Here is a 17,562-nt window from a genome sequence, read left to right as displayed (position 1 = left end):
TTCTGTTGCATACTTTGTGGAACCATACGTTTTGCTTTCCGATTAACGCAACGCTGTATTAGTAATTGAAAATAAACAATATTTAATTTTTGAGCTTGACTAAGTTCTCATTGGGCTTACAGATTGACAGGAGCTTAAGGACAGTCTGTTGAACTTAAATATTATGAACCGAAAACACTTCCTTGTGGGAACTGGTTAAATCTATTTTATAGCTGGATTTTGCGAAACTCTACTAACATCCAGTTCATCTCCCTTTGATGAAGAAGCCAGCGTTTCGCAGCAACCTTTATAATGTATCATATCAAATGTACTTTCATAGCACCCAGATGTTATACTGTTATAGTATAGTAGTATAGTACTTTCATTTAAAAGGCCTGTTTGGCATCAAGGAAGAAAGGACAGCAGTGCAGCTAATATTCTTCAGGGCGATGTGCCATACATCATTTGTGTTTCTTTCAGCATCCGACATGGGGCAGCATCAAATAGGTTGCCGGACGTACCCCCCACATACATCAAACCCCCCCCCTAAACAACACTCGTAGTACATTTGTTTACCGAGAGATGACGCGACCTTGACAAATAAATGTAAAAATACATTTCCCAGCCCCAAAATTGTTTCTTTATTTGAGGCATACTTTGGGGCTTCGGACAGAATTAATTTTGCAAATTTGGCGTAGAGCTAATTGGAAAGTTTTCTATAATTTTAATCAGCCACGAATGGCATTGTTGAGTACTAATGCCGCTTAAGTCTAAAAATAGAAGCATGCCAAACAAATTTCGAAAAAAATGTCTAGAAAACTTCAACTTTGGCTCAATGCAACTTCAGCTACAGCCATTGTATTGACCCGAATAAAAAATCTTCCGAAAGGTAATGCAATTCTTTTTTTAATTCTATAATCCAATAATTTGTGTTCTGCACATGTAATAATGAATAAACATGAATGCATATACATCTGTTTTCTACATAGATCGCGACTATGTTCCCTTATCTAAGCTAAAAGCACCGCAAAAATGAGGTTAAAAGAAGACGAGCATTAGTAGTAATAGAGCACATCAATAAGAGATAGGAACTGCATATTCAATCCAAAGATTTTGGGTGTATATTGCAAATTCTAAGTATGCGAATGGGATCTAGTCATTCGGGCCTACAACCTAATTTTTGTCTCGTACAAAGTGTAAGATCGCAATCATGAGTGTTACTAATTAAGGCCCCTGGTGCGGGATGTTTATATTACCTGATATTTCGGTTGATCTTTTTGTCTTAAAAATCAAAAGATGACATCACATCAAGTCTTGAAAGTACTGTCAAAATGTAAAAGCCAAAAAATGAATAAAATGACGTTCGTGGTGATTGTGATGCTGGCAGTTCAACTGGCATTTGTGGCAGCGCAAGAGAATTGGCTGGATTTAGAACACTCTATTAAAGGGAAATTTTGTAAGCTGCGAACAGACTTCGTTTGGTATTCAATTATTCAATAGTCTAAGTTGTAGCTCAACATGATTGGCTGGATGTTTGTAGAACTGGCAACAAGCAGAGTCCGATCGAGCTGAACGAGGCATATACCATACCCCTAACAACAGAGCTCCATATTGTCAACGAATCAATGGAGCAGCCGCATCTGGCCCTGCTCTACAACGGATATGTGGGTGAGTCTGACCACTGGGAATAATTCATCCTTATAATCGGCAGAGAAACCTTCTTCCTAGTTATTATGCACAACTTCACGCACAGGATTCGGCTGAGTGGCCGCAAGGAGTTCAGGGATCTGAGCTATGTGGCCGAGCAGATCCACTTCCATTGTGGGGCCGAGCATTTACTGGAGCGTGAGCGCCATGACATGGAGGTTCAGATCGTATTCCGCAACGAGTCGGCGGCCAGTCTGAAAGAGGCCCTGAACCAGACGAAGGGGCTGGTTATTGTAAGCATCGTCTTTGCGGTCTCCAATGTGCCCAGCCGGGCCATTGCCGCCATTGTGGATACGCTGCGCGGTCAGCCTATCGTGGATGAGGCCACATGGAGGGTCAATGAAATGAACTCGATATTCCTCATGAGGGAGCTATACGGTGAAATAGGAGCGTACTATCAGTATCACGGATCCTCGACAGTGCCCGGATGCATCGAGAATGTCGAGTGGATCGTCAAGGCCAGTGTGCAGAGCTTATCACGGGATCAGGTTGGTATTATCCCTTCTATCATCCACAGGGACATGTGTAACTCCGATGCATTCCACAGATGGACACCCTGTGCAATGTGGGAGAAGGCTCTAGTTTGGCACGGGCCCACATGAGCTATCGACAGCTGCAGAACTCCAATTCGCGACGGGTTTTCTACTTTAAAGAAAGCCACGCCGACAATATACGTGTGTTCTGGACTAGAGCCCGGTTTATTTATACATTTTTGTATGGCGTCACTATTTTGTATTCTTGAAAAAAAACGCTTTAGAGTGTATTTAGTTTCACTCTATTTTTAATAAAGGGTCCAACATTCAATGACTTAAGTACCCAATGGATTAAATAGGCATGTAATATCTGCACTTTGGCTTTCAAACTCTCTTTCTGTTAGCCCAAAGACGAGGCTTGGATTCGTTTGAAGCATTAATCAAAGGTACACATGTTCACTCGAAACCCCTCCTTCCAAACATCTTCCAATATCGATCCCCACTCATTTGTCTAAATTTACGCTTGAGCCCATGTTAAAACTGTCAGCTTAAGCCCGGCAAAGACAAAGCCCCGAATTCGTTCCACATGCCTATAAAAACAATCGATGCTGTGTTGTTTGTACATACATATCCATATGCAAAAATAGTTGTGAGTGCAAGGTGGCCCATAATTAATTTTCAGCCATTTTTAGGGCAATAATCAAAAATGCATTTGTTATTGTGGGACTGATAGGCCTCGAAGGGGCGTTTAGCGCCCAATCAAATGTGCCACTGATGGACATGGATGCGGATTTGTGGTCAGAGTCGGATTCGGTTGCTAATGCCATGCATAGAAGCGGACAAAGGCCGCCAATGTCAAAATCTCTCATGGTGTGAATTAATAAATTATTAAAATAGTTTTGTTACGCAAATCATAATTTGCCTCCCGTCAACATTCACTTTTATGCTTTTGGCTAATCTGTGCACCGAGTCTTTTTACTTATATACATATCTCTACTAGATGGGCATTTTAGCAACCTATTCGATTTGCATAAAATATGCGATCTGCGGCAACGCTTGACACTCATTAATCAGGGCAGGGGTCAACTCTTTTGGTCAGACACTCTATTTCGTTTGACTTAATATTATTTTATGTGTATTTTAAAAAGTAAATTTCGTCTAAATGCGTTGGGTCGATTAATTAATGACAAAGTAATTCCTGGTTTCGCATTACCAGCGGAAATTTATCGTATACTTCTTTGACAGATCTTTGCATCTTTAATGCCCCTCATCCTCACACTTTCAAATTATTCAGGCCAAAAACAAATTTCCATTTCTCTACCTTTTGCTGCTTTTCGTCATGGCCCACGAAATTGGCGTGAGAAAGTGAGAAACCAGTTTTGGTCTACGTTTTTGAGTCAGTCAACGGTCAACCCCTATCAGAAATGTGGGCTAACAAATCATCGTGAAGGTTGGGTGGCTTTGATTTGTGGGCAGAATTCCCCCCCGACTAATGAGATGCACTCCAGCCAGTGCATTCGGTTCTTGCACAAGTTAGTCTGTCCACATATGAGTGGGTGAAACCACAAGTATCTCTTTGAAATCGGCAAAGAAATTGTCATGTTTCCTCTGATTTGAAATTGGAAAGGAAATGGGAAGCTCCCTATTTCTCGGCCATCAGTAGAAGGGCAGCCAATTAGCTTTACTTATAAGGGAAGCTATTATCTGGGCTCATTCGATATGCATCTATTTCATTTCTTTCGTTTGTTATGACAACTTATTTCCGTTGGAAGCTAATCATCCATAGCCAATTGTCAGGCTGCACCAATTTCGACTCGAGATGATGCTTTCAGATTTATTGGCTCACTTACCTTCACTTTTCAGTCAATGGCCACAAATCAAAACCTACGAACTTACGAGCATTTTGGATCAATTTGGCACATTTAGAGATGACAATATATCGCCCAATATTTAGGCACAATCACTTCAAAACAAACACCTAGACCTTGGCCCTCGTCAAGCACAGACCAGATGCAAAATACAGTCCCCAAAATATTCAATTTACATTTGATAGTTCCAGTTGCAGACAATGAAGCAAGGCGTAGACAAAAGGGCATTTCGGACAAAAGTGCATTAAAAAGCAAGTTTGTAACCTCGTCTCGTATCTCAATATATACTGTTTAATATACATACTCTATTGAAATGTATCAATTTGGGTCATTCAACTTCACAGAAAAACTTCAAGCGAACGACAAACCAAACCAATCCGCTATGGGGGTTTATTTGAAAAAAGGATTCGGGACTTTACAAAATGGTTACAAATCGTAGTTTCTTTTTGGGTAAATGGCTCGGAAATTTCTTATTGATCACAGTATAGGGGATCCAGCGTGATTTTCGCGTTATCTTATCACTTTTTTACCAACTTTTTTTACAATACAACTTCAAAGAAGAGACTTCTTTAATGGTTTCTACACCCATCTATTCTTTTGCATGAGCAACATTTGTATATACTTATGGTTCGGTTTCGTTTGGAATTTGAGATAGGAACTAATTTTTGGGTTTAATTTGAGGCCTGATTTCATATATATTCTAACATGTTCTTTAATATTACCAAAATTGTATTTTTGTTCATTTAGGGTCATCTATATCTCTCTACTCCCTCTAGTCCCTCGATCTATATTCACCCCGACGAATGATTATGCCTTCCAGTTTCTGTATGAGCAAGACCATTGTAAAACTTGCCTCTCGCTCGACCTTTGTTAGGCGTCTCCGACAGCCATACAAAAGCCCCCATTTCCATTTCCATCCACCCATCCAGCCCCCAGATCCAACATCTTCTTTCGCCTCCGTCGCCATGCATAACAAATAACGAATGTTGTTTGTGTTTTATGGGCCAAAACTGTTGCAACTCTTTGGTGCTTCTGCGTCTGCTGCTGTTTCATTATTTGTTTCCGATTATAAACTTGTTATGGCCGCTGAGCCGTATAAAAAGAGTCGGTGCCACTTGACCCATCATCACAGCCACAGAGACACACGGACCGAGAGGAGCCAACCAGCGTAGACAGCTAACAAGAGCGAGAGACCAAGCCAAGCAGCAGCATGAAGATATTTGTGGTGCGTTTGCCCGTGGACTACCCAAGCGGACACGAAAGGATTACCTAATCTCTCTCTTTCAGACGGTTCTGATGGGCGCCTTGGCGCTGGCCCGGGCTGACATCAGCCTCACCCAGGCGGGGTACAACTACCGCATCCAACAGCAGCAGCAGCAGTCGCAAGTGCAGCTCCAGCCTCCAGTTGTGGCGCATCTGCTCAACCAGCAGCTGCAGCAGCAGCAGCAGCAGCAGTCGTCACATCCGGTGCTGCCGCCTCTGCCACTGCCCTATCTGCCACCAGCCGGCCAGTACCAGTCCCAGGCGGCCGTTCGTCCCACCTCTGGCTCGTTCCCAATGCCAGCTGGATTTCCCATCAATTTCCAGACCGCTCCCGTGCAGCAGCATCGTCGCCCCCGGCCCCGTGTGAGGATACCCAAGAGGCCGATCGTGACCAAGAACTTCTTCATCCATTCGGCACCCGAGGAGTCCGACGATGAGGTTCAGGACGAGCTCAATCAGCTGGCCCAGCAGCCGCGCAACCATTACAATGTGCTGTTTGTCAAGACCCCGGCCCAGACGAACCGTGCCGCCGCCCTCAACCTGGCCAAGACCCTGAAGCAGGAGAAGACGGTCGTCTATGTGCTGGCCAAGAAGACCACCGCCGCTGACCTGCAGGACGCCATCGCCGATGCTCCGCAGCATATCAACAAGCCGGAGGTGTTCTTCATCAAGTACCGCACGCCCGAGGAGGCCATCAACGCTCAGCGCCAGATTCAGTCGCAGTACGACACACTCGGAGGTAGCTCCACCATCACCGACGAGGGTGTGGCGCCCATCACCTCCGTGGTTGGCTCCCTTGATCCCCCAGAGGAGGACGAAGAGGAGCAGCAGCAGCAGCAACAGCAGCAGCAGCAGCAGGCCGAAGGAAACTTCATCGACAACGGAGCTGGCAACAACGGCGGAGGCGCCATCGGGAATCATTACCTGCCCGCGAACCAGTACTAAGTATTCTTCATTGCTCGCCACATCCAGATCCTAGTTAGTTAGCTGTCATCCCATAGAACTCGCACCCGATGTTGTCTAAGTTTTAAGCGATTGCATATATGTGTAAGTGATTCTCAATTCCATTCCTTGCCAATTGTCACCGAAGTCCGTATTAAAAGTTGAGAAATTTATGCGACAGTTCTTTTATTATCGATTCAGATATCGTTTCTTGTTTATTTCAAGGAAATTATTGATAGAAAATTGTTTACTTTTCTTTGGACGCACTACAAATCAAAGAACCGTTCTTCGAAATGTGTGTTTTTCTCGCATCGAATACATCCCTTCATCGTGGTCCGTATGAAGTCAAAGTAGAAAGAGATTCGCGTGCCTATAAATGGCTCGCCAGTGGCGCAGGGAGTACCGAAGCTACTGAGACCCGCTAGTCTTCTGTTGTGCACCAGAAGACCGCCAGTTTCCTTGAGGCAAAAATCACTGTCCTTGGGCACATTCAAGCACAAGTGGCCGGGCTCAATGGGATTCCGAATCTTCTTGTCGAAGTGAGTCAAACAGATCTTGTATGGAATGACCCTGTGATAGACGGCACGCATCTTGTTCTTATCCTCTCCCTTCCGCCATGACCAGCCCGTGTGCATCACGAGCGAATCCCTGGGCAGGGGTGAGCCCTGGAGATCAATGGCTTTGACCTGGATGTTGAACTGAATGCTGCGCTCCGTGAAGATCAGTGCTATATCATTCGATTTCTTGGGCTTGTCAAAGTGCGGGTGAACGATCGCGTACTCGATTGAGTAGGATTTTAGAAACCGGCTTACGGCTCCCAGTGTCTGTGTGCCGACGACAATGCGATACTTATTTAAATCAGCCCTGCTCAGGCAGTAAGCTGTCGTTATTACCCAATTCTTTCCTATAATGGCTCCACTGCACTTGTGGTTCTTCGCTCCATCCTGTATGGACACTTGCCATGGTGACAAATTCCTGGGGGCAACCACGTCCCCAATCTCAACTTGCTCTTCTGAATTGTTCAGGCTTCGCATATGAACAGTTCTTCCATGGCTGTGATGTCCATGTCGCCCTGATTTCCGCTCTACTTCATGTCGACCTGCCGCCAGGCACACTAGCAGCAGCCACAGAAAACAGTGCCGCGTTTTGCTATCTCCGATCATTTCGAATGTCTAATTACAACTGAAATCCATTTACCAAGCAAGTCTAAACCAATTGGCGGAACAAATCCGCATCGAAATGCATCCCAAATGAGTACGAAAAGTTTTAGCATTGTGTCTCCGGATTCTCATGAGCGGATCAAACAAAAAAAGGCTCTCATTTTCACTTTATTTGAGTTAGAGATCATCCGTATCCTTTTTAGCTGCAATGTCTTCTACTCCTCAACACTTTCATTTCCTCCGGAGTTCCCTCGGCAGTCTCCGTTTCGGAAAGACTCAGGTGAGTGCGTATGAAGTCATGGTAGTATGCGATGGAGGCATGAGCATCTAATGACGACAAACACAATGGCTAGGCTTAGACCAACTCAAGGCAATTAGTTTTAGCGCTCACTCACCTGGATATCCCCGGGCACAGGGCATGCCCCAATTGACCAGAGCCACCAGACGGCCATTGTGGACCAGGGGTCCGCCGGAGTCGCCGTGGCAGGCTCCTCGTCCCTTGTCGTTGAACGTGCATACATGGCCAATGTCCACGCGGGTGCTGTTGTCATGGGCAGCTCTACACTGCTCGAAGGGCACATACTTGACCTCTAGGCTCTGCAGGCGAGCAGGCACCTCTCCGCCCAGCGACAGAGTGCCCCAGCCGGTGAGCAGGAGTCGGGAGCCGGGCACCAGTGGCTCGTGGTCCAGCTCCACCGGCTGTGTGGCATTGTCGAACGCAATCGACTCGTTCAGGTGCAGCAGGGCAATGTCGTTGCGGTATTTGCGCGGCTCGTAGTTGCAGTGCTCGACGATCCTGTCCGGATAGTAGTACTTCGTTGCATTCTGCTGCAGGTCCTGGGTCCCAGCCAGCACACGGAACGATGTGGCCTGCTTGCCCCGAGTACAGTGGGCAGCCGTGATGATCCAGCGCTCATCGATGATGGCCCCGCCGCAGGAGTGCTGTCCACTGGCTGCTCCTTGGAGCGATATCTGATAGGGGGCCACGCCCTCGGATGCTTCCTCGCCACCCACAATCCGAGTGTTTGTGTACTGCGGTGGATACAGCACCTGGCCGGAGACACAGCAGCTGACAGCGACAATCGTCAGCACATACAGAAACGGCAACATAATGACAGCTATTGAAGATGGGGCTCTTTCGGGAAGGCTTCTTATACATATGGAATACGAGAACCCTTTGTAGGCCAGTCACGTTTCGTGCTGTTTGTGGGACATCCCGCAGAGTGATAGGAATACCCTCAATGGGAGGGCTCCTGCAAATGCAGAACACAAGGCCAACTGCTAAATTTACATAAAAGAAAACTAAGCACTCCTAATATGATTGAGTTGTTGGTAAAAACTAATTGAAGTACACCTCTTAAGCTCATCCAAGGCCTTCTAATTAGTTCTCCAAACACAATGACCCTTAGCCCACGCGGAATCAAAGTGACTCTTGCAATCTACTTCCCCAAGCATTGGGTGGTACTTCGTTTCGTCAGGTGATAGCAAGAGCCTCTTGATACCTGAATATTTTCGCACATGACTGGGCTGGCGTTTGTTTGTTTGCTGACTTTTCGGAAGGATTGAGTCATTTCTACGAACTACTGGCATATCATGACGGATCAGACTAGCGATTGACTGGACTTATCTGGACAGCTTCGAGTGTGGGTGTTTCTTAGCAGATATTCAATAGTTTGCCATGCCCCAAGGGCGGCACAAGAATAGAAAGTGTTTTTTTAAATACGAGACGCAATTGCGTTTTTTATTTGTTCATAAATTATTTAATGACTACGATATTTGTGTGATAAAATTTACTGGCTACTTTGATCGATTTGCAACCGCCGTTTATATGGCCGATAGCTGTTTTTTGTTCGGAGTGGCTTTTGACCCCACTGGGGTGACTTTAGCACGCGGTGCCCGCTTCTGTCATCATCTCATTTATCCAATCCCGATAGTATGCCACGGATCCGTACACATCCGGATACCCGATGGCGCAGGCCTCTCCCCAGTTGACGACGCCCACGAGGGTTCCGTTCTCGTCCACCAGCGGGCCGCCGGAGTCGCCGTGGCAGGAGCCTTCTCCGTCCTGGGTGAAGGTGCACAGGTGTCCCTCGCTCAGCCAGTTGATATTGCGCACCTTGGACTCGCAGCTCGAATGTGCGATGTACTTCAGATCGATCTTCTGCAGATCGGTGACATAGCGTCCCCAGGTGCGGGTGCTGCCCCATCCAGTCAGGGTGAGCGTGTCCCCGGCCTTGGGGAGGCTGCCCTTGCTGGCCAGCTGGATGGGCTGCGTCAGCGCATTATAGACAATGGGCTTGGCCGTGTGGATGAGTGCAATGTCATTGTGATAGGCGGGCTTGTCGTGACCGCAGTGGACCTTGGCCCCATCCACCAGATACTCAGCGCCGGGCTTGGTGTAGTCATTGCTGCCGGTCACGATCTTCAGGTACTGTGTGGGCCACTCCAGGCAGTGGGCGGCCGTCAGGATCCAGCGATCGTCGATGATGCTGCCGCCGCACACATGCTCGCCAAAGGTGCTCATGATGGACACCTGGTAGGGGGCGAAACCGGCGGGGGCATCGGTGCCGCCCACAACCCTTGTCTCCGGCTTAACGGTGCCCAGGTGATGGGGTCGCTGGTGCCGACGGACTACTCCAATCTCTCGCGCCACGCATTGGGAAACGATGATCAACAGGACACTTGTCACTAGAAGGAACTTCATCTTGTGGTTGTATATTTTTGATTTGAACTCTAAATGCTATTTCTTTATGTTGTGGTAGCTTCAACTTTCGACTGCCGTTTGAAGGCATTTTGGCTCTCCTTTTGCTTTTATAGACCCACCACGCTTCTAGGCGAAATTCCCTTATCAACCAAGACTTTCTTTGAATACTATCGCGATAAGCGGCCCGGTTCGGGGGAAGCTTTGATAATGACAATTACCATAGCCAATACGCGCTGTGTTACCTGATAAATAAGCATTGGGGAAAACAGCAGCTGGGGGAATTAATAGACAAGCCGCACACGACAAACGACTTATTACTCATACGTAACGTGGGCGCACTTTGATCGGAGCCCGAGCTCTTTCAGTGATCTGCAGACGTCGGCAGCTGATAATGCCGTAATCGGCGTCGGATACGAATGGAACTTTACTCCACATTCGGCGGGAACCATTACGAGTAAGAAATGTTTTTTGCCAATCAGGTAGCAGACACAGAAGCTGGCATACCCTCAAAGTATATAATATTTCGCTGTGATTTGCTTTCAATAGATAGCGGAAGGGTAAACAAAATTAATTATTAATCAATTCATTGATTGGAATACTTTTTTCCACTAAGTAGAGGTATTCTTGGTATAATTTGAGGTATTCTATGGAAAAGGGGAAACAGTTTTTTGACAATTCTTCTGCCATATAAATTGTGGTTTTCCTTCAGCATTCCTTAAATGTTTTTTTTTGTACAAGTAGATGTTTTTTTGTTCTTCCCAAAGTTCTCTTTTATTTCCACAGTTGAAGCCTTTTACCATATAAAAAACTCCCGAAAGCTTTAGGGTATTGAAAAAAAACCCAATAGCATATTGTGGGTGCATACTAATTCTGACGATTCACTTATCTTCCATGGTTACAACAACTTCGGTTATAATCCATCCAGACGTCTGGTCTAGCGATTGTCACGATTAAGATCCGAGCTATTGCCAATTTTGTGTCTAAGACATGAATGGTTGCCGTGGCCTTCAGTGTGAAGTAGACTTTGGCCCAATGAAAAGGTTTATTGAGACGGACAAATCAATTATTTTGAGTGAAAGAAATAAGGCAAGGCATGAAATTGATTACTTTGTAAGTACCATCTTAAGAAGAGCCGCGAAGAAAAGTCTGACAATAAATGGGAACACATTTTATTGCTTAGGAAATGCTGCAGCCGTTGATCGTGGACTGTATCCAGCTGTAATAGAAGCTAAGACGAGCGAAAATATCGGGAAATCCATGGCCGCAGGGCACTCCCCAGTTGCCGACGCCTACGAGGCGACCCTGGCTATCGACCAGCGGTCCTCCGGCATCGCCATGACAGGCTCCAGCACCCACCCGTCCCACGGCGCATAGGTGTCCCAGATCCAGATCCGCAGTGCCCCCGTAGGTGGCATTGCACTTCTCTGTGGGCACATAGCTCAGATCGACCTGTCGCAACTCCCACTCAAAGTCGCCGGCAGCCGAAGTGCTGCCCCATCCGTACATAGTAAGCTTCTCACCCTCGACCAGATCCTCCAGTGGTGCTACGGTAATGTTCTGTGTTACCTCGTCGTATGCGAACAGCGTCTTTGTCTTGATCAGGGCTATGTCATTGTGATACAGCGGCTGATCGAAGTTGCAGTGGGGAATGATCTCCTCCACAGCATACTCCCAGCCGTCTAGACCCCAATCGTTGTACGTGGTGGTCACAACCTTCACGTTGTTCTTGCGCAGACCAGCCAGACAACTGGCCGCCGTGACCACATACTGATCGTGAATGATGACACCACCGCAGAAGTGATTTCTAGAGATAGATTGAACAGGCAAAAATAGATTATGATCTATCAGAAATTGTTGAAGAATCAATTAATCAATTAAATAATTATATAATTACGCAAAAATCAACTCGATCAAAATCAAAAAGAGACTTGCATATCGATACATTTTGTGTCGAAGTCGTGATAAGGAGATAAGATTTTAGTTTGATTCGGTAGAAAAAAGCCCTGAAATTGTAATATTTACACTACACTATTACAGTACACTATTTACACTAATATACCAATAGATTGTGTGTTTTTCCACTTACATTTTTACCTTAATATGAAAATATATTATGTAAATATATTGAATATATATTTAAATGCCAAAATTTAATAATAGATTTAAAATTTTAAATCTACATGGATATATAATAATATTAAATGTCAATGTGAAATATATTTATTTTATATATGAAATATTCATATATAATAAGTAAATAAATATATTTTATATTTAAGTTAAATATTTGTATATTAAGATTAAATATGGGCCATATCTAAACTACTTTCTGATACATCTATGTTTAATTCTAAATGAAATCTATTTTATTTAATTATGTTTGTATTTAAGAGACGAATATTTAATTTAAATACGGCTGTATTTCTTTATACAATGCCATATTTTTCTGAGTGTAGATGCAGAAGTTTGGATTTTTCCAAAGTTATCCTATTTGTCGACCGATTAAGCTATTTATCTGTGTTTGTAAGAGTTTAGCTACATCTTTATATAATCCAGTTCCTTTAAAAACAGGTAGATAGATAGAGAAACAGGCTCAATAATACTGAAGGCTGTGTGGATTTCTTATTATAATTAAGAATTCTTAAGGAATAGTATCACAAAAACCATATAGTGTCTCACAGAATTGTTCACTTAAAGTCGAAGCCTTTTTAAAGCTAACCAAAGCACTACTTGCGTACTGTTTCTACTTCAAATTATAACCTAAGTTCTTTATGTACCCGTAGGAGTTCTGCAGCGACACCTGATACGGTGCCGCCTTAACGTCGGACACTTCGCCGCCCACGACACGAGAACTGAACTTATTCGCGGCGGTGGCGCCCGATGCGCCGGTAAAGGCCCGACGCCGGAGCTCTGCCTGTGTGAAGGACACCAGCAGCAGCAGCAGGAGGCAGACTACCGAAGAGAGTACTCGGATGCGGCAAGACATGTTGGACAACCAGTAGAAGTTGGACTGATTTCAGGCTGGTGTGGATACCAAGCAGCTAGACTTGGACAGTACGATATTCAGTATATGATATGCGATATACGATATAAATGATGGCTGGCGTGATATTAATGAAGAGCCATAAAGCTTGTGCAATCTCAATCATGGGCGATCGTAGAAAACCCAGAACTATGGGCTCGTAAAAATCCCATAATTTTTATTAAATCAGCAATACAACTCAAGAGAACTGATAGGTGATGGGTGACCAATGTCCGGACGGACTAGCTGATGGTGCAGCCGTTCATGGTGGTGCGGAGCCAATCGTGGTAGAAGGCAGTCCGGGCATAGACATCCTAATGGAAACGTTTCAGCAATTAATCGGCCAATTAACAATAATAATCACAAAATACTTACCGGATAGCCGAGGCCACAGGGCACGCCCCAATTGCCAATGCCCACTAGGCGATTCTGCTCATCGATCAGTGGTCCGCCGGTGTCGCCATGGCAAGCACCTTTTCCGGCAGCCAACTGCACGCACACATGTCCCAGGTCCACGTCTTCGGTGCCACCCAGCTCGGTGCGGCACTGCTCCACCGGCACATAGGTGCCCGATGCCTCCTGCAGATACCTCTCGTAGGTGCCACTCGCCGTGGGACTGCCCCAGCCGGCAAAGGTCAGCTTTTCGCCCTCCTGCAACTCGTCAATGTCGGCCAGGGTGATGCTAGTGGTGTTCTCGTTGAACTCAATGCTGTCCGCCATGTGCAGCAGGGCCACGTCGTTGTGGTAGAGCGGCTGGTCGAAGTTGCAGTGGACATGGATGCTGTCCACAATGTAGTAAATGGCGTAGAGGTCCCACCAGTCCGTGGTGCCTGTGACTACTATCACATTGCGTGGCCTCAGGCCCGCGACGCAACTGGCGGCCGTCAAAATCCAATCTTTGTCGATGATGACGCCGCCGCAGATATGATAGCCGTAGACATTCTGCAGAGTCACAATCCAGGGCCAGCTTCCCGCCGTGGCTGCTGTGCCCCCGGTCACACGTCCCTCAGGCCCACTCCTCGCCAAGGACGCCAAGGACGGATTCACATCACTTGTTCGATGTCTATTGACCCCAGCTACACCCGGAAGCTGTTCCCCCCGCAAACGCAGGGCTCCAGCTGTCTGAAGGGTCAGAAGAATCAGACCGAGTAGCCCCGTAATTTTCCACAAAGATCTCATTGCTGTGCCGTGCAATCGCAACTGAAACCCCAAGCTTTGACCACCTCATAATTACAGTTCTAGCTCGACGTGGTTCTTATCGGCGCATGGAAAAGTTGGATAACAGGGTATTTTATGGGAACCAGAGGTGATAAGTGGCGTTCCTCAGCATTCATAGTGCCTTGCGGCCTGCCTGCGGGCATTGTGAGCTGGCCAGCAAGCATGGCGAGTGCATTTATACAGGACTGAGATTTGACAGCTCACTGGCCCTCGCCTAGTCATCGCGGAATCGAATCAGTTTATGGGTCTCGGCTCCAATTAGACAATTTCGCCGAATACCGATTAGGTTTTATCCTTAAAGCCGTAAAGATATCGGGGTAGGAGGGACCATAAAGATTCGGCCAGTGGTCAGTGGAAAGACCCAAGTCGAGCGATAACGCCGGTTTATATGGAATCCATATAAAAACGCCCAGTTGGGTCATACAATTTTCCATTGCTGGTCATTAATTCGTCTGGATCTGTCTCCGTCCGTCGTCTCTGTGTCTCTATTGCGTCGATCATGCCCTGGACTGGACGTTTGTCTTTAATTTATCTGCTTCTGCTGGGCAGTTCCCTTGACGTCACATTTTCGAAACGATTGGATCGTAAAGTGTCGGACAACCGCATTGTGGGTGGCCACGAGGCCGAGGAGGGAGCGGCCCCTTATCAGGTGTCCATACAAACAGTCTGGAAGACGCACATCTGCGGCGGCGTCATCCTCGACAAGGAATGGATACTCACCGCCGGCCACTGTGCCCTGGACTACGGCATCAATGACATTAGGATTGTGGTTGGAACCAACAACCGCTCGGAGCCCGGACAGATGCTCTATCCGGATGAGGCGCTGGTGCACTGCCTCTACGACGTGCCGTACATATATAACAATGATATCGGACTAATCCACGTGAACGAATCGATCATCATGAATGATCGCACTCAGATGGTGAAGCTCAGCTCCGTGCAGCCGTGGCCTCAGGCCCGCGACGCAACTGGCGGCCGTCAAAATCCAATCTTTGTCGATGATGACGCCGCCGCAGATATGATAGCCGTAGACATTCTGCAGAGTCACAATCCAGGGCCAGCTTCCCGCCGTGGCTGCTGTGCCCCCGGTCACACGTCCCTCAGGCCCACTCCTCGCCAAGGACGCCAAGGACGGATTCACATCACTTGTTCGATGTCTATTGACCCCAGCTACACCCGGAAGCTGTTCCCCCCGCAAACGCAGGGCTCCAGCTGTCTGAAGGGTCAGAAGAATCAGACCGAGTAGCCCCGTAATTTTCCACAAAGATCTCATTGCTGTGCCGTGCAATCGCAACTGAAACCCCAAGCTTTGACCACCTCATAATTACAGTTCTAGCTCGACGTGGTTCTTATCGGCGCATGGAAAAGTTGGATAACAGGGTATTTTATGGGAACCAGAGGTGATAAGTGGCGTTCCTCAGCATTCATAGTGCCTTGCGGCCTGCCTGCGGGCATTGTGAGCTGGCCAGCAAGCATGGCGAGTGCATTTATACAGGACTGAGATTTGACAGCTCACTGGCCCTCGCCTAGTCATCGCGGAATCGAATCAGTTTATGGGTCTCGGCTCCAATTAGACAATTTCGCCGAATACCGATTAGGTTTTATCCTTAAAGCCGTAAAGATATCGGGGTAGGAGGGACCATAAAGATTCGGCCAGTGGTCAGTGGAAAGACCCAAGTCGAGCGATAACGCCGGTTTATATGGAATCCATATAAAAACGCCCAGTTGGGTCATACAATTTTCCATTGCTGGTCATTAATTCGTCTGGATCTGTCTCCGTCCGTCGTCTCTGTGTCTCTATTGCGTCGATCATGCCCTGGACTGGACGTTTGTCTTTAATTTATCTGCTTCTGCTGGGCAGTTCCCTTGACGTCACATTTTCGAAACGATTGGATCGTAAAGTGTCGGACAACCGCATTGTGGGTGGCCACGAGGCCGAGGAGGGAGCGGCCCCTTATCAGGTGTCCATACAAACAGTCTGGAAGACGCACATCTGCGGCGGCGTCATCCTCGACAAGGAATGGATACTCACCGCCGGCCACTGTGCCCTGGACTACGGCATCAATGACATTAGGATTGTGGTTGGAACCAACAACCGCTCGGAGCCCGGACAGATGCTCTATCCGGATGAGGCGCTGGTGCACTGCCTCTACGACGTGCCGTACATATATAACAATGATATCGGACTAATCCACGTGAACGAATCGATCATCATGAATGATCGCACTCAGATGGTGAAGCTCAGCTCCGTGCAGCCTCCAGTGGGGGCCACAGTAACCCTGACTGGTTGGGGTGCTCCGGAGAACAGTTTGCCGACAGTCGAGCGCCTGCAGACCCTCAACCTGACGATCATCGATCACGAGGAGTGCCGCAAGGCCTGGGACTATCACGAGGGCATCGACATCGGACACATCTGCACCCTAACGAGCGCGGGAGAGGGGGCCTGCTCCGGCGACTCCGGCGGTCCAATCATGTGGGAGGGCAAGCTGGTGGGTCTGGTCAACTGGGGACGACCCTGCGGTGTTGGTCTGCCAGACATGTAAGTGGCTTAATTCTTCATTCTTTTTACCAACTCCAAAGAGTTACTCTCAAATATTTTTTTTCTAGGTATGCCAACACGGTTTACTATCAGGATTGGATCCGTAGGACTCCCAAGGGATGCAAGAATCGGGTTAACTAGAATAAAAACAAAGACATAGAAATGTGTTAGAAATGTGATAAAATTTGATAAAATTACTTTTGGGAAGGGAAAACCAAAAGGTAAAGGCTATTCGCTGGTCATACCTGGTTTTAAACGGGGCAATCAATGCTTTTATGGATCTGTTTGTACACAAAATGCTATCAAGACGTAAGATATAATCGTTTTGCGATTGTAGATTAAGCCCTGGCGAGGGCTGAGGAATTTCAAACAGGAAATAAATATTGCACAATTAGATATTGAGATAATTCGTAGACTGATCGAAATACAATGTTTTAGGTAAATTGTAAGAAAATGCAGGGGTTGGGTGGGATAATAACGATGAAGCTTTGATATCTTTATCTTTACAATTTCTGGATAGTTGATTGGAATCAGATAAATATCATAAATATTTCTCGAATGGTTAATACAATTTAGAGCATTATGCAAAAACTTCAGAGTGATCTAATACTAGATTATACTGTCTTTATACTTTCTTTATAAAGTTGTTGTACTGCCTCCCTGGAATGGTTAATACAATTTAGATCA

At 46.5% G+C, this 17,562-nt stretch overlaps 9 protein-coding genes across 9 annotated transcripts; 4 read left to right on the top strand and 5 right to left on the bottom strand.

The window, feature by feature from the left end:
* The first annotated feature begins 1,335 nt into the window (after window positions 1-1,335).
* On the top strand, window positions 1,336-2,428 carry LOC6598739 (carbonic anhydrase 6). The gene is made up of 4 exons (XM_026984286.1): window positions 1,336-1,435; window positions 1,492-1,647; window positions 1,708-2,174; window positions 2,234-2,428. The coding sequence occupies exons 1-4, from the start codon at window positions 1,336-1,338 to the stop codon at window positions 2,426-2,428; spliced, it is 918 nt and encodes a 305-aa protein (XP_026840087.1).
* Window positions 2,429-5,237: 2,809 nt separating this feature from the next.
* On the top strand, window positions 5,238-6,235 carry LOC6598738 (probable basic-leucine zipper transcription factor Q). Its single transcript, XM_002023771.2, has 2 exons — window positions 5,238-5,252; window positions 5,315-6,235. Exons 1-2 carry the CDS (start codon window positions 5,238-5,240, stop codon window positions 6,233-6,235), a joined length of 936 nt encoding a protein of 311 aa, XP_002023807.2.
* A 177-nt stretch (window positions 6,236-6,412) lies between these two features.
* On the bottom strand, window positions 6,413-7,395 carry LOC6598737 (chymotrypsin-2). Its single transcript, XM_002023770.2, has one exon. The coding sequence runs from the start codon at window positions 7,393-7,395 to the stop codon at window positions 6,499-6,501; it is 897 nt and encodes a 298-aa protein (XP_002023806.2). The 3' UTR covers window positions 6,413-6,498.
* Window positions 7,396-7,503: 108 nt separating this feature from the next.
* Window positions 7,504-8,502, bottom strand: LOC6598736 (chymotrypsin-2). The gene is made up of 2 exons (XM_026984282.1): window positions 7,788-8,502; window positions 7,504-7,719 (listed from the first exon to the last, which is right to left on the bottom strand). Exons 1-2 carry the CDS (start codon window positions 8,500-8,502, stop codon window positions 7,592-7,594), a joined length of 843 nt encoding a protein of 280 aa, XP_026840083.1. The 3' UTR covers window positions 7,504-7,591.
* Window positions 8,503-9,132: 630 nt separating this feature from the next.
* Window positions 9,133-10,138, bottom strand: LOC6598735 (chymotrypsin-1). Its single transcript, XM_002023768.2, has one exon. It carries the CDS (start codon window positions 10,094-10,096, stop codon window positions 9,275-9,277), a length of 822 nt encoding a protein of 273 aa, XP_002023804.1. The 5' UTR covers window positions 10,097-10,138; the 3' UTR covers window positions 9,133-9,274.
* Window positions 10,139-11,249: 1,111 nt separating this feature from the next.
* On the bottom strand, window positions 11,250-13,097 carry LOC6598734 (chymotrypsin-2). Its single transcript, XM_002023767.2, has 2 exons — window positions 12,874-13,097; window positions 11,250-11,900 (listed from the first exon to the last, which is right to left on the bottom strand). The coding sequence occupies exons 1-2, from the start codon at window positions 13,080-13,082 to the stop codon at window positions 11,273-11,275; spliced, it is 837 nt and encodes a 278-aa protein (XP_002023803.1). The 5' UTR covers window positions 13,083-13,097; the 3' UTR covers window positions 11,250-11,272.
* A 133-nt stretch (window positions 13,098-13,230) lies between these two features.
* On the bottom strand, window positions 13,231-14,347 carry LOC6598733 (chymotrypsin-2). The gene is made up of 2 exons (XM_002023766.2): window positions 13,494-14,347; window positions 13,231-13,432 (listed from the first exon to the last, which is right to left on the bottom strand). The coding sequence occupies exons 1-2, from the start codon at window positions 14,295-14,297 to the stop codon at window positions 13,361-13,363; spliced, it is 876 nt and encodes a 291-aa protein (XP_002023802.1). The 5' UTR covers window positions 14,298-14,347; the 3' UTR covers window positions 13,231-13,360.
* A 479-nt stretch (window positions 14,348-14,826) lies between these two features.
* LOC113564913 (chymotrypsin-1-like) lies at window positions 14,827-15,582 on the top strand. Its single transcript, XM_026984281.1, has one exon. It carries the CDS (start codon window positions 14,836-14,838, stop codon window positions 15,580-15,582), a length of 747 nt encoding a protein of 248 aa, XP_026840082.1. The 5' UTR covers window positions 14,827-14,835.
* A 25-nt stretch (window positions 15,583-15,607) lies between these two features.
* On the top strand, window positions 15,608-17,247 carry LOC6598767 (chymotrypsin-2). The gene is made up of 2 exons (XM_002023765.2): window positions 15,608-16,875; window positions 16,944-17,247. The coding sequence occupies exons 1-2, from the start codon at window positions 16,148-16,150 to the stop codon at window positions 17,014-17,016; spliced, it is 801 nt and encodes a 266-aa protein (XP_002023801.1). The 5' UTR covers window positions 15,608-16,147; the 3' UTR covers window positions 17,017-17,247.
* The last annotated feature ends 315 nt before the right edge of the window (window positions 17,248-17,562 follow it).

Source organism: Drosophila persimilis, unplaced genomic scaffold (genome assembly GCF_003286085.1).
Source record: "Drosophila persimilis strain 14011-0111.01,24,50 unplaced genomic scaffold, DperRS2 tig00000000-arrow-pilon, whole genome shotgun sequence".
NCBI classification, from domain to species: domain Eukaryota; kingdom Metazoa; phylum Arthropoda; class Insecta; order Diptera; family Drosophilidae; genus Drosophila; species Drosophila persimilis.
The sequence above is the reverse complement of the archived record's forward strand: the minus strand, read 5'-3'. Positions and strand labels throughout refer to the sequence as shown.